This window comes from Sceloporus occidentalis, unplaced genomic scaffold, assembly GCF_023333645.1.
Source record: "Sceloporus occidentalis isolate IW3139 unplaced genomic scaffold, rSceOcc1.0.p SCAF_193, whole genome shotgun sequence".
Taxonomy (NCBI): Eukaryota; Metazoa; Chordata; class Lepidosauria; order Squamata; family Phrynosomatidae; genus Sceloporus; species Sceloporus occidentalis.
This window is the reverse complement of record NW_028317173.1, coordinates 42,015-56,472: the sequence shown is the minus strand read 5'-3', so window position 1 is coordinate 56,472 and position 14,458 is coordinate 42,015. Positions and strand designations below refer to the sequence as shown.

General features: G+C 39.4%; 3 protein-coding genes across 3 annotated transcripts; all 3 read right to left on the bottom strand.

Moving 5' to 3' along the window:
• Positions 1-2,821: 2,821 nt before the first annotated feature.
• On the bottom strand, positions 2,822-3,760 carry LOC149278324 (olfactory receptor 5V1-like). The gene has a single exon (XM_089502098.1). The coding sequence runs from the start codon at positions 3,758-3,760 to the stop codon at positions 2,822-2,824; it is 939 nt and encodes a 312-aa protein (XP_089358224.1).
• Positions 3,761-7,219: 3,459 nt separating this feature from the next.
• LOC149278323 (olfactory receptor 5V1-like) lies at positions 7,220-8,137 on the bottom strand. Its single transcript, XM_089502097.1, has one exon. The coding sequence runs from the start codon at positions 8,087-8,089 to the stop codon at positions 7,220-7,222; it is 870 nt and encodes a 289-aa protein (XP_089358223.1). The 5' UTR covers positions 8,090-8,137.
• Positions 8,138-13,317: 5,180 nt separating this feature from the next.
• Positions 13,318-14,187, bottom strand: LOC149278322 (olfactory receptor 5V1-like). The gene has a single exon (XM_089502096.1). It carries the CDS (start codon positions 14,185-14,187, stop codon positions 13,318-13,320), a length of 870 nt encoding a protein of 289 aa, XP_089358222.1.
• Between the last annotated feature and the right edge of the window lie 271 nt (positions 14,188-14,458).

The window sequence follows — 14,458 nt, the reverse complement described above, 5'->3', positions numbered from 1 at the left end:
ACTTGCTAGTGTTGGCCCTTTTTAATGCATAGTGAATTCAGGTAGACTGTTCCTTTAGTATGCAAACCCGTAGTGTGTGGGTTTTTTTTTTCAGCCTCAGGTCACATTTCTCTAGTTAAAAGCAAATAATTATCTCGGGTATGAACCGTGCAGCTTCCCCATTTCCATATCTTTGGGAACTCCATGCAGTGCGATCTGCCTGCCAGATATGGAGTTGGACAAGTTTCACAACACCTGTTACATCATTTGTCTGTCTGTCTGTCTGTGTGTCTGTCAGTCATCTCATTGTTTTAGAATGGGTTAATAAAAAACAACCATTCAACCTGAGTTTGCTGTCCTTTCTGTAGGCGTTTGGCAACTTGTGTGTGGATACACACATATACAGGGCACGGGCAACCCTCTTGTTTGTGTTTTGAGTATTAAAGTTAATCAGCAGTTCTGTTGGTATTCCATGTGATTGGAGCTCTGCCATGTTATGAACAGGTATTTATAGATGCAATTTTACAACACAAGACCTGCTTAATTTGGGGTAGTCCATATTTTATAGCACTTTTTCTCAGAAATAACGTAGGCCCCCTGGTTCATACAGCGTTCCCTGCATATGATGTTGATTTGTTTTATCGTGATTTATGCTGATGCACCTCTCTCTCCTGACTCCAAACATACATTTGATTGACTCCCTTTTTCGCTTTGTCATTTATCCGAAAAACAACATTTCTAGTAGATTCTGAAAGTCGTCGTGGTTCTATGTGGAAGGGTGACGAGGCTACTGTTTATTGCCTGGCTAGTAAGTCTCAGGGATATCTTGCCTGCCCGGTGTATATGTGCGTCTGTCGCATCTATATCGTGTACAGCTAGCGGTAGCCACACTGTAGACCCAGTACTTGGATTTTAAATACCTCCGTGTGGCAAACTGATATTTTTATTGTGTGGTATATTTGTCTTTTTTTTTGTACTTCTGCTTTGTTCTCTGTTTCAGAACCATATATTTTTTTAAGGACACCTTAAGACTTTTAACCCTTTCAATTGCTTAATGTCTATCTCTGTATCGAACAAACAGACTGAAGAAGTTAACGTGCTCATGTTGGAATTCTGTTTGTTTTTGTGGATTTATCTCCTTGGTCTATGTTTGAAAAGTCTTTTTTTTTGCGCTTTTTATATAAATACCATGTGGGTTTCTGATGTTTTACTCCATTACCCACGGCGTGCAGAAAAATGTTGGTAGGTTGTGAATAACATAGAAAGCTTGGTTGCATCTTTCCTTGGAGGGTTAAAGGAAAAGTGTTGAACACCTAGTTGTTTAAGGTTCAAAATGTATTCTATTGAATTTACTCTTACATTGTATAAATCATGGTAAAGCTTTAGAAATACCATCTGACGCTTTTCAAATTGCCAACTTATTTAAAACGTATTTGGAAAACACTCTTCAGTTGTTCATGTAGATTGTGCGAGAGACCCCAATATGACAACCTGTATGATGAAAATAGGTCATAGGTAGGATTCATTTCCTTTTACCGTTGCAATATATCTAGTAGTCATACATACCGTATTATCATTTATTTCTAATCTTTAATTTATAAAAACCAAAAGAATGTTGTCATTTGTTGCGTAACGTGTGCAATTGCCATAAAGACAAAGGGTTTTCCTGAATGTATGGTTTGTGTCGTCTCCCACAATCCTTCCCTTTGCTGGGTTTCAATTTCTCTTAAGGATACCCGTTTCACCCGGTTACCCCCCTTACATTATATAAACCAAAATGCGATCTATATGCAACTCACAGTTGAGGTTCCACTTCCGTTTGTCTTGATCTAAGCCAAATATATATATCTATATATTAATAACTCTATATATGGGTCTACTTCATGTATTCCTGTTGATCAGTGTTGTCTTATTTGCTTCGCTTTTCGTTCCCATAGCCTTATTTATGCATGTTTCGTGTCATCTGTATGTCTGGTGTAACCCAAGATAATGTAGAAGACGAGTGTTGGACCTTATAATATAACTCCTGCCCACTTAGAATGAGTGCTTTATGAAAAATTGTCAGAATATGTGATTCTTTACGGTTAACATGTCGGAAGTGTTGTAATAATCTACAAATAAACCTTGTTTTGTTATCAGTTATGAGTTTTTGTCCTTTTTTGTCTGTTTTTACATGCATTTTACAAAAGGAAGGCCATCACAATTCAATGAATCAAAGTAAAAATAATAACATTAAATCCTAGTTCTCCAGGTATAGCTATAAACAACCATTCTATGTATTTATTATAATTTTAGTAGCGTTTGTAGCCACCATCTATTCATGAACAGATTCATGCTCATTTTATTTAAATCGTGGGATTTCTGGCTATAGTTTTTGAAAGGATGTTGAGATTTTAAACAAATTATAAATTCATCATGGTTGATAAATTAAAGGTTGGGCAATCTAGACCAACACAGAGTCCACACGCTATATTTTAGATGTTTTATGTGTTTCTTCTTTGAGGTTTTTTTTAAAACCTCTCTGATGGATGAGCTGTGATGGCAACATAGGCTTGGATTCATAACCTTGGAGTTCTCAAACGAAACCAGATCCAGGCTACGGATGATTATATTTTAGTACTATACAATGCGGTTCTGAATCTTTTTAGACCTCTACATTTAAGTCTTACATACAGTAGGGACAAATTATGGCTAATGATGCAAACCATAGCGGCTGTATCCTTGAAGACATGGAATATTCAGCAAAAAATTCCGGACTGTACGTACCTCATACACTCTCCTGTTCTATAAAATAATGTTTAAATACCCACGTTCAATATGTGAACTTCTTAATTTAATTAAACTAGTATTTGTAAGTCCCAAGCTCCTTCATATACATCTTCCTCAGCACGCTTTTGAATTCCTTGTTCCTTAGCGTGTATATGATGGGGTTTAATGTTGGCGTGATCACCGCATAGAACACGGGGATGAGTTTCTCTTGCTCATGCTCTCCTTTGGATGTTGGTTTTAAGTACGTAAAGAAGGAGGTCCCGAAGAACAAAGTCACGACGATAAGGTGAGAGGTGCAGGTAGAAAACGCCTTCCTTTGTCCTTCTTTGGATTTGATTTTTAGGATGGTGGAAATAATATGTATGTAAGAAATTAAAGTTGCCAGAAAAGATCCAAATCCATAAATTCCTCCGACAAGGAACAAAACTATTTCGTTTGTGGTTGTATCGCCACAGGCCACTTTCAACAAAGGTGGGATGTCACAGAAAAACTGATTTATTTTGTTGGACGAACAAAATCGATGTCGGAAAGTAAAAATAGTATGAAGCATAGAATTAAGGAACCCGCTAAGCCACGAGCTACCAACCAATTTTAGGCAACGTGTGATGTTCATCACCATGACGTACTGCAGCGGATTGCATATGGCCACGTACCGATCGTATGCCATGACGGCAAGCAGCGTGCACTCAATACTGCCCAATGCAATGAAAAAATACATTTGAGCGGCACATCCTGCAAATAATATAGAATTGCTTTTCAGCAGAAAATTAAGCAACATTTTGGGGATAGTAACAGATATGTAGCTAATCTCCAAGAAAGATAAGTTGCACAGAAAAAAATACATGGGGGTGTGCAGCTGAATATTGGCTGACGTCGTAATTATGATGAGAATATTCCAGAAAAGAGTCGACATATAAATTACAGAAAACATCACAAATAGAGCCATCTGGAGAGAAGGCAAGGTGGGAAATCCGAGTAACACAAATTCTTCCACGTCGCTCTCATTCTTCATTTCGATTACCTGGGGATAAATATTTTTATAGTAATTACATACGATCAGCATTTCATCTGTACCTATGACATGCCTTGATATGACATGACAATGGAAAAAGGGGGGTGGGTGATGCTTCTATTGTTTCTTGCGGGCAGTAAGATCAGAAGTCAGGGTCTAGTAGACTCGGCTAAGATAACACATTTAAAGGTATGCGAAAGGGAACTACAAGGGACTGTGCCGACTCGGCATAGCCTTCCAAAGTGTTAATGGGCCAGTTGGGGAGATCGGGGGTCTGCCTTTTGACTGGCTCGTTGCCTAGTGGTTCTCAGGCTCCCTGTTATGCGGCAGAAGAACTACTGCACCCCTGGACCTGCTGGCCTAAGCCTGGGCCTGAATACACCACTGGATCCTAGTACTGATGCTTGGAGAGCTGTTATTGACTTAACAATAATCATTGGAAGGGGTAAGAGGGAGACGTCCAACATGTATTCCATGTAAACATTCTTGTGAATGGCTCGCATGATTGAATAGAATATAATGCCTTTGCTTTGTCAGCTTGTGTCAGCTCTTAGAACCAGTTGGTGGTACGGAACGAGCAGGGTTTTAATGTTTTTATTGAGATAAGGCCAGTCTGCTATTAGTTTGAAGAAGATAGAAGTCCTTGTTTTAGATACATTTTTGCCTGAATTCTGATGAAAGCAAACTGCTTACTGTATACAAAGAGCTTCACATTCTGGTAAGTTACTGCACTTTAAATTTAAAAAAATGCATATATTTTTTTAAAACTAAACATATCATGGTCAGAAATGGCTTAAAATGAATCTCAAGTCAACCTCCTGACTTTTCTTCTATGCGATTTTTGCACCTTTGTAGCTCATCAAAAACGAGAAGATCTCTACGTAATCTACCAAAAGTAGAATGTTTTCCTAGACGTTGTATTATTTGTTCTTATTGCTTTTTTCTGTAGTAACTGCCTGCAGAACATGAGAAAACCAATAATTGTTAAAAAAAAAAACAACATATGTCATGGTTTCATAAAATTATTATTTTACAAAAAAAAACAATTGAGAGATCCACATGAAAACACATTTACAAAATGAGTAAAATAGAAGTAGTGAAATTGTCTCTCCAGTTAATGTCTGTTCATTAAAAAAAAAGACATCCATAGTATAAAAATGTCTCTTACCAGATATTAAAATATAAAATGCACAAGAACTTCAGTGGATGATTGAAGACCCATCCAAACAGTTCTTCAGCAAGAACATGCGCTGATCTCTAACGGCTAAATCCAAGATTCCAAATACATGAAAAATGTTGGTTTCCTCAGCAGGAGTTTAGGATTAAAAGCCGTGTAAATGAGATTTATAAACATTTATATCTGCCCAGAGAGGCCAAGGGGACAAAATATGTGTTTCACATCATCTCATTGCAAATACATTTGTGGTTTGCAGGTCCCATTGGTACGTCGTATTTCTTAAAGGGAAATGTTATATAGATGTTATCCATAGGTCTAAAATAAAGGAGGATGAGGTCTGTTCATGACGACCTCTGTTTCAGGAAATATAGGGGAGAGATAGAGAGAAAAGGGAGATAATGAGAAGGAGGAGAGATGGGGAGAAATGGGAGAGATAGGGCAACAGCACATGGGCTCCTCCGGGAAGCCACCAAACACCTTGCACCCATCCTATTTAATCGAAATATATGTTTATACGTTTAGATTAAATAGAATATGTGGAAGGTGTATATATACTTTTATTAAACAGGATGGGTGCAAGATATGTATGTGTGAGTATGTGTGTAAGCTTGTAAGTGAGTGTATATGAATTACACCAGGGGTACTCACCAGCATGCAGCATTGGCACGTGGAGACCTGCAACTTGGTTTCATGCAGAAAATTGGGCACTCAGGCCCAGAAATGCTCGCCATTGCTGTGTTATATAGTTGGTCAATCAGGCTCAGGCTGGCCATCGGGCAAACCAGACAAAATGTCTGGGCATTCAGTGCCCTTTGTGCCCTCCACTTTCCCAAAGGGCCACCCATGCAACAAATCAAACTGTCTAGTGTATGGCCGCTCAGTGGGCAGCCGAGTGGATGTGAATTATCAGCCTGTATATTTCTGCGGTTACTTCTTTTTTGATAACATGAGATATTCTGGTTCCTTTCTGCAAATGATGAGAACGTGACCTTAGACTTGATTGGGAGAGCTTTTGCTCCATGATGGTGATGTCCTAATGAATTTTATGCATGACACATTTCAGGCAAGCTGAACTGAAATGAAAACTAAAATAATGGAATTTGGTCTCAAGCTGCAGTAGATGATATGGACAGTTTGCAAATAAATTCAAGCTTCAAAAGTGTTAAAGATAAACTGGCCAGATTAAAATCAAAATTCAATCAGAGACACATAACATATTATAGAGAAAAAAACAGTAAAAATATAATCATAAAAAAGGAAGTATAAACAGAAATAAAATGATCTTCTCTAAAATATAAAAACATAAACAATTTATTTTATTATGGTTTTTTTTGCTACTCAACCTTTTGGCTGAGATAAACTTCAAACATGATCTTCTGGCCTTCAAGTAGAGGCAGCTTGAAGCCAGGGTTGCTTCCGTACCCCCAGGGAAGCTCGGCATACCTAGGCTTGCCAGGGGGATTTCAGCTCGGGTCGGGGACACCTCATTGTTTTGAGATGGGGAGGTACACTAGTCGCTGCACTCGGTTACGTTTGCCAGTAGGTGCACGGAAGCACCATTGACCCTTAATTTACCCTAACTCTTTTTTCACCTGCCCCATACAAATAGAAGAACCTTTTTTATAATACGATCTAATTGGCTTGAGCCTAAAAACATTCTTTTTCTTTATTTTCCAGTTGTCCTTATAATTGCAAAGGTTTTTGTACTCATGTGCCTATGATTTTCTTCCCACTTTTTGTATTTATTTTAACATCATAATAATGTCATACAGGTTTTTTTTTTTGGAATGAATGTACTGAATAAGCCACAGTGGAACCAGGTCCTGAGGGGACCTCAGTGGTTCTCCTCTTTGGAGCAGAAGGTCCACTGTGTCTTCTCCGAAGTTTGTGTTTTCACCCCCATTGCTTTATCTGATATGGAAGCACTTACACCCCTAACTCCAAAAGATGTGTATAAATAAAATCTCGACCAGATGAGAGTCATCCTTGAGTAGTTCAATAATGGACAGATCTTTATTTTTTTATGAATTCTTTCTCATCTAGTTTCACTGATTTGTAAAAATGATTATCAAAAAAATAAATAACACATTATAATCCTAACAATTATAGACAAGCAAGTTTAACATCCAGAGGGGAAAGGCTCTTTGAAGAGATGCTATATGCAGAAAGTTGTCAGGAGCCATGAGGATTTGAACCATTTGGACATCCATTTAGCATGAGCTAGTGCTCTATATTTGTTGCCTAATATTTTATGAGAATTGGTGCATAATTTACTATTGTTTTTATACTTCAATTGGAACCGGATTCCAACATAAGATCCTTTTCAGAGCTTTTTTAACTTCCTTGTTTCTAAAGCAGTAGATAACAGGATTGAACAAAGGCGTTAGAACACTATATAGCATGGTGGAAAGTCTCTCTATATCAAAGCTTTCTCCAGGAGCTGGACCAATATAATTAAAATTAGCCGTCACATAAAATACCGTAACAACAATTAGGTGGGAGGAACATGTGGAGAAGGCTTTCCGTCTGCCGGCAGTAGATCGGATTTTCAAGATCGAGGAAATGATACGTATGTAAGAGATAACCACAAACACAAATGGTGTCATCCCCAGGAAAACACTGACAATGTACAATAACAGCTGGCTGGTGTGGGTATCAGCGCACGCGGCTTTTAACAATGGGGGGACATCACAAAAGAAGTGGTTGACACTCCTGGCTTCACAAAAGGTCAGTCTAGATGTCATGGAAGTATGAAGGACAGAGTTCAAGAAGCCACTAAACCAGGATCCAGCAACAAGTTGAGAACAGAGTTTCTTGTTCATGATGATAGGATATCGCAAGGGGTTGCAGATGGCCACATATCGGTCATAGGCCATGGCTGCTAGAAGGAGGCACTCAGAGCCTCCAAGGGACACAAAAAAATACAGCTGGGTAAAGCACCTTCTGAAGGAAATCCTCCTGTTATCAGTAATACAGTTGAAGAGCATGGCAGGGAGAGTAACTGTCGAGTAACAAATGTCTAAAATGGACAAATAACTGAGAAAAAAGTACATAGGAGTTTGGAGATGGCAGTCGACTCGAATAATGCTAAAAATAGCAAAATTTCCCATCAGAATCATCGTGTACATTATAACCAGAAGAACAGAAAGCATCACCCGTCCTTCGGAAAAGCCCAGAAGGATAAAATCACTTGTGCAAGTTTGATTTCTCCAATCTGCCATCCAATTTAAAACATGCTCCTGTAGGAGTGAAATTCAGACCAAAGGGATATCACAACCTTTGATGGCTGAATACAAGAAATATTTTGCACTTAGTGTTGTCTTGAAATATTGAAACACAGAATGGATGACAACGTTAATATTAATATTACAAAACTACCATTAGTTATTTGAGTTTGTTTGTAAGTTGATTTTGAAGATATTTAATTATAATTTTTTTTAGGGAAGTTGAGATCACTGGCTGAAGGTAATAAAACTGACTTATTAAATCAATTATACGGAACTTTCCATTTTCTTCACCGCACCCTGTATTGGCAGCAAACAGCAGCTTAACAATAAGTGAAGAGAGTTATGTTGATCTTGGTGGCTGTTCCTATGGTATAGGGACAAGCCCGGACTGGCCATCTGGTACAGCGGGCAACAGGGCCAGCCCAAGACAAAATGCCGCCTGGGGCGAAGTTTAAAATGCCGGTCCCCCCCCATTATCTACCCTTGCTCTCCCTGCCACCCCCCCCCCCATTATCTACCCTTCCTCTCCCCGCCGCCCCCCCCCCCCATTATCTACCCTTCCTCCCCCCCCCCCCGTAATTACCTTTCAGCAGTCCTGCGGTGTCTCCTTGCTCGGTCTCGGTGCCGGCTTGTAATGCTGAGTGCCGGAAATGACGTCCTCTTCCGGCGCTCAACATTACAAGCCGGCACCGAGACCGAGCCAGAGGGCTCGCAGAGGAGAGAGAGAGGGGCGCCGAGCGGGTACCGACAACTTGGTAAGATAAAACCACTCGGCGCCCATCTCTCTCTCTCTCTCTCTCTCGGCTTTAAAAAAAAAAGCGCTTGGGGCGGCAAAGTGCCGCCTGGAGCGGTTGCCCCACTCGGCTCCATTGTCGGGCTGGCCCTGGCGGGCAAATGCTCAATATGTCGCTAGACGACAGCATTCCATACTCAACCAAGTTGCCACTCCAACAGCAGATTGGCTGCTGCAGCGAGCAGCGTGAGCATAAAAGGTTGTAGCTGCATTCAAGCATCCAGCTGCACTCATGTCACTTGGCAGCCTCTGGCCCTAAAGTGCCAGGTTTTGCCCCATCATCTCCATTCCGGTGCTTTATAGAGATACAGTTACTATTACATATACTGTATATTCAAATATCTCGTGTAAACACCATTATATACTGAACACAGTGTACCAAAAATGTACTGTTTGGGAAAAGTGACCATTAAGTGGGATAATAAAAATAAGATTTTGCCTCAAATGTAATCAAAATAATTAAAAAGTAAATTAGAAATGGATACAGCAAAGGGTTAAACAAAAGAGGCATTCTAAGGGAAAGAAAAGCAGTTGGGGCAGAGTCACGATTGAATTAACTAATTTTTAGTGGCGTCTTCAGGGAAAAGAGAAGTTAAATCCTTGGATTTTCTGCATTTATGGAGTACAGTTTTTCTGTTATTTGACTCATTTTCCTTTAATTATTAACCAGTACGAAATATTAAATGTATGTAAAATGTACATTATATATAAATATATATATATATATATATATATATAATACATAATATAATAATACATAATATATATATATATATATATTTATATATAATACATATATGCGTGTGATTTATTTCTGATTTTGCCAGTGCTTATACCAGAAGATTTATAAGGATGAATAAATAATGGTGATGTATGATATTTTAGCAAAAATAGTGAAAAACAGGATTAAAAAATATAGGTAGATTAAGGGAGTACGCTATTTAAACAAAGGCTGTTTAAAATCTTAAAAATGCCGTTTAATGTTTGAAATAATGACGCTTATTCAGATATTTTAAATATCACAATGATCCTTCTTTTTTAGCGAAATAAATCTTCTTATGCTATACGTAGTCTGTTGAAAATAAATGGTAATATAGTAACCTTTTTACATTATATGTGTTGCAGAAAGCAGTCAAGCGACGTGCACATTTCCTGTAACATGTATATATATAACCGAAAGTGTGTACTGACCTTGCATAATGAGACATCCAGAGAAAATAACTATTTTCTGTACTTTCTCCTTGCTGAACGGAAATTTATATATGATATTTATTTTTGATGGTGTAAATTTAATAAAAAATATATTTTAGAAATGTGTAGACGCGTGTGAACGGGCTTTGGTTTTCCATCTAAGTCATAAAAATCCCTGCATTTTATAGTTTTGCTGAGACAGCCTCAAAGGCCTTCGGGAGACAGAAATTCTACCCCTCGAGATCCAGAAAGTTTAGAATAGAATGTGTTCTCCAGAATGTTATAGATTATCTAAACGAGGAATCATCTCAAGTGTATTATTATTATTATTTATTGTTTCATATAGCGCCATCATATTCCATAGCGCTGTAGGGGGTCATTTACCCCAATGGGGTCATTTTCACATCGTGTTAAAAGGCAGTACTTGACCAATGCAACGTGCCAATGGCCTTTCTCCTTCCGGTTTTAGGAAGACGTTTCTCCCTATCTTTTACTACTTTTTATGCCCTCATTAAATATACCAGAGGGCATTTGCTGCTTCTCCATTGGTAAATCCCTTTCAAAGCGGTTAAAAGTAGACTTGTGCATTCGTCTTCGGGCGAACATGAAAACGAACACGAAGAGTGCGTTTTCGTGTTCGTTCCGAAGACACGCCAAAGAGAAGACAGCGGCGGTAAAACGTAGGCGAAGACGAAGACACACACCACGAAGATCTTCGTGATCGTCTTCGTCTACCATTCTAACTTACCTTGTCTTCGCGGCTTCGCGGCAGTTCCCGGAAGTGGAAATCTGCAGGTTCGCCTTCACGGGTTACAGGGCAGTGCGAATGAGCCTATTGGTCGCCTACAGGGACCTCCTCTGGAAGACCCTGCAGGTGACCAATAGGCTCATCCCACTGGTCTCCCTCCCTGTTCAATTAGTTAAATTGTCCCAGTGGGACGTGCCGGGTAAGTTTTAAAAGTCTGCACAAGCAACTCTGTTGGTCGCTCGTACAGACTTTTAAAACCCCAATGCTGCAACTTACCCGGCACATCCCACTGGTCTCCCTCCCTGTTCAATTAGTTAAATGTCCGTATGAGCGACCAATAAAGTCGCTCGTACGGACATTTAACTAATTGAACAGGGAGGGAGACCAGTGGGATGTGCCGGGTAAGTTACGGCACCAGGAGTTTAACAGTCTGTACGAGCGACCCTATTGGTCGCCAGCAGGGGGCTCGCCTGCCCCCTGCTGACGACCAATAGAGTTGCTCATACGTACATTTAAACTTCTGGCGCAAGAGCTGCGTTAACCCCGTATTAACCCCTTAACCGGGGAAACGAAGAATAACCGAACACGAAGAATGTCCACGAATATTCGCCCGAAGAGAAGACAGGAACAGGCGAATATTTGCGGAATCTGAAGATTTTTTTCCCCCCGAAGACGAGCACGAAGAGCCCCCTGGTGCCCAAGTCTAGTTAAAAGCACTTTTAGGGCCCCATTTTTAATGTTGGGGTTCACTAAAGCAAACTTGTACTAATGGTGGCTCTGGGGTAGTATGAGGGGAGTAGGTGGTAAGTGCTTGGAAAGTCATTGTGGCCATACACAGCTCTTCTGCCTGAAGAAAACAGAAATCAAAAGAACTTACACGTAGAGTATGTGTTAGTGTGTGTATATGTGTTTCTTAGTGCTAGTGTGGAAATGTTTTATAGCAAGTGTCAGCCCTCACCTGGTTTTCACTTACTAATAATCAACAAAAAAATCAACAAAAATAAAACAGAGTTATCAAAATTCCAACAGAGCCACTCCTTAAGTACAAGCCACGAACACAAACTAACAGAATACTCTACAATCCCCAGCTAGAGGCCCTAGGAAAGATTCCATGGGCTGCACATCCAACCCTCCATGGAGATAAAAGTTTGAAAGCATATCCATCTATTTCTTCCACACCACTCCCAAACCTAAAGAATATTATTATTTATTGTTTTATATAGCACCGTGTGATACAATAGAGAAGCCTTGTCTGTCACATTAAAAGCACAGACAAACCGATATCCAACAATAAAAATACTTTAAAGCTAAAGGTTTATTTTATCTATGTCGAGGCCCATTGGGCACACAGGGTAAGTGCCCAGTAGGCCACTGGACGATAGCTCGAGTTGACCACAACTGGTGAATGGTGAAAATCACAGTATAGCAGATATGAAAATTGTCATACTTAAAGGAAGCTTCAGAACAACTTGACCTTGAACTTCTGGCCTTGACCTGATACCCATCAGATCATAGAACATAATGTTCTGAAAACGTTAATAAATATGATGAGTTTGGAAAACATGGATATGGCCCCCCATGAGACAGTCAGGTCTTAGTCTAATTAGGATTGGTTGGACGTGCTTGAGAAGCCAGGCAGAGGAAGGTCCCCAGATTTGCCCGGATGTCCCCAGATGTTTTTTGTTGAATTGACAATTTATGACTGGCTTCCATAATTTTTCAACATATAGAATTGGATAGAGAAGATGATCACTCTCAAAATCTCCATCTAGGACCCAACAACGGCTATAAGGGTCACTGCTTGGAAAGATGCTTACAGTAACCATGTTCCACCCCAAAACTACAGAGCTCAATAATTCACAGTTCTCGTCTCACTGCAGATGGCTTTATATAAAATGCTTATTTCTATCAAAGTTTTTTAATGGCTCATCTAGTGCAGAAGATACAGAATAATAGCTGGACTACATGGTGTGTCCTCAGCTCAACCACCTGTAAATGTTATTACTTTCCATTTATTTATAAAGCGCCAGCAGATTCCATAGTGCTGTTACAATAGTGATTACTGAAAATATTTAACAAAAAATATCATTAACACACATTTCTACATAAGAAACAAATTATCTTTGTGTTCCTCAAACGTCAACTGGGTGGCTGGAATAACCAAAGCGAGTGGCACAAACAAGCTGTTCTGTCTGGTTTTATTGTTAGACAATTGACAGAATGTTTTAACATTGACACCTTTTTTGGCAGGGGGCTACATACTCATCTTCTCCCTTTTTCAAGTGTTGAGAACACAGATTAATGAACGTCACTATATGGCTTTCCTGGCAAACAGTGCTAAAGTATCCTGAGACGGTTTTCTTGGTATCTGCAAACTTTTTGGTTTTGTCAACATTTACAGAAAACGTAAGAACAAATTTGTTAATGTGAAATCTTAAACCTGCTCTCAAATAGGACCTTTTTTAAGGCTCTTTTAACTTCCTTGTTTCTCAAACAGTAGATAACAGGATTGAACAAAGGTGTGAGAACACTATATAGCATGGGGGACAACCTAATAATATCAAAGGTATTTCTTGGTGCGGGGCCAATATAATTGAAGTTACCTGTTACATAAAACACTGTTACAACGATGAGGTGAGAAGAACAAGTTGAGAAGGCTTTCTGCCTTCCTGACGCAGATTTGATCTTTAAGATTGTGGAAATGATGCGTGCATAAGAGACAATCACAAACCCAAATGGAATAATGCCCAAAAAGACATTTACTATGTATAATAACACATGACTGGAGTGGGTATCAGCGCAAGCTACTTTTAACAGAGGAGGAACATCACAAAAGAAGTGGTTTAAGTTTCTGGATACACAATATGTGAGTTTAGATGTCATGGAAGTGTGCAGGACAGAGTTGGAAAATCCACAAAACAAAGATGCAGCGACAAGATAGGAACATAAATTCTTGTTCATGATGATCGGATATCTCAAGGGGTTGCAGATGGCTACGTATCGGTCATAGGCCATGGCTGCTAGAAGGAGGCACTCAGACCCTCCAAAGGAGATAAAAAAATATACCTGGGCAAAGCAACTTTCAAAGGAAATTCTCCTGTTACCTGTTATAGAGTTGAAAAGCATGGCAGGAAGAGTAACAGTAGAGTAACAAATGTCTAACATGGACAGATTACTGAGAAAGAAGTACATTGGTGTCTGGAGGTTGGAATCGACGCGTATAATGCTAAAAATGGCCAGATTTCCCAGCAGAATCATCGCATAGATGATGGCCATCAGGGTCGACAGCATCGCACGTCCTTCTGAAAAGCCTAGGAGATTAAAATATTTCAGTGAAGTCTGATTTTTCTCTGTCCTCCAATTCATATCGTACACCTGTAGGAATAGTATTCACATTGAAGAGATATCATAACTTTTGTACAGTTGATATTTTGTGCACATAACTACGGTATTACAGCCTTCTATACTGGTGCCACCATTGAGAAAGACGTCCATAAAGCTAAAGTGTCAGTGGCTTTCACTGGTATCTGCTTTTAGCGTCTGGATACTCTAGTAAATGATA

Bases quoted from the DNA above. Each gene is read 5' to 3' on its own strand.
- LOC149278322 (XM_089502096.1), bottom strand. From the start codon at position 14,187: ATGCTGTCGACCCTGATGGCCATCATCTATGCGATGATTCTGCTGGGA.
- LOC149278323 (XM_089502097.1), bottom strand. From the start codon at position 8,089: ATGCTTTCTGTTCTTCTGGTTATAATGTACACGATGATTCTGATGGGA.
- LOC149278324 (XM_089502098.1), bottom strand. From the start codon at position 3,760: ATGAAGAATGAGAGCGACGTGGAAGAATTTGTGTTACTCGGATTTCCC.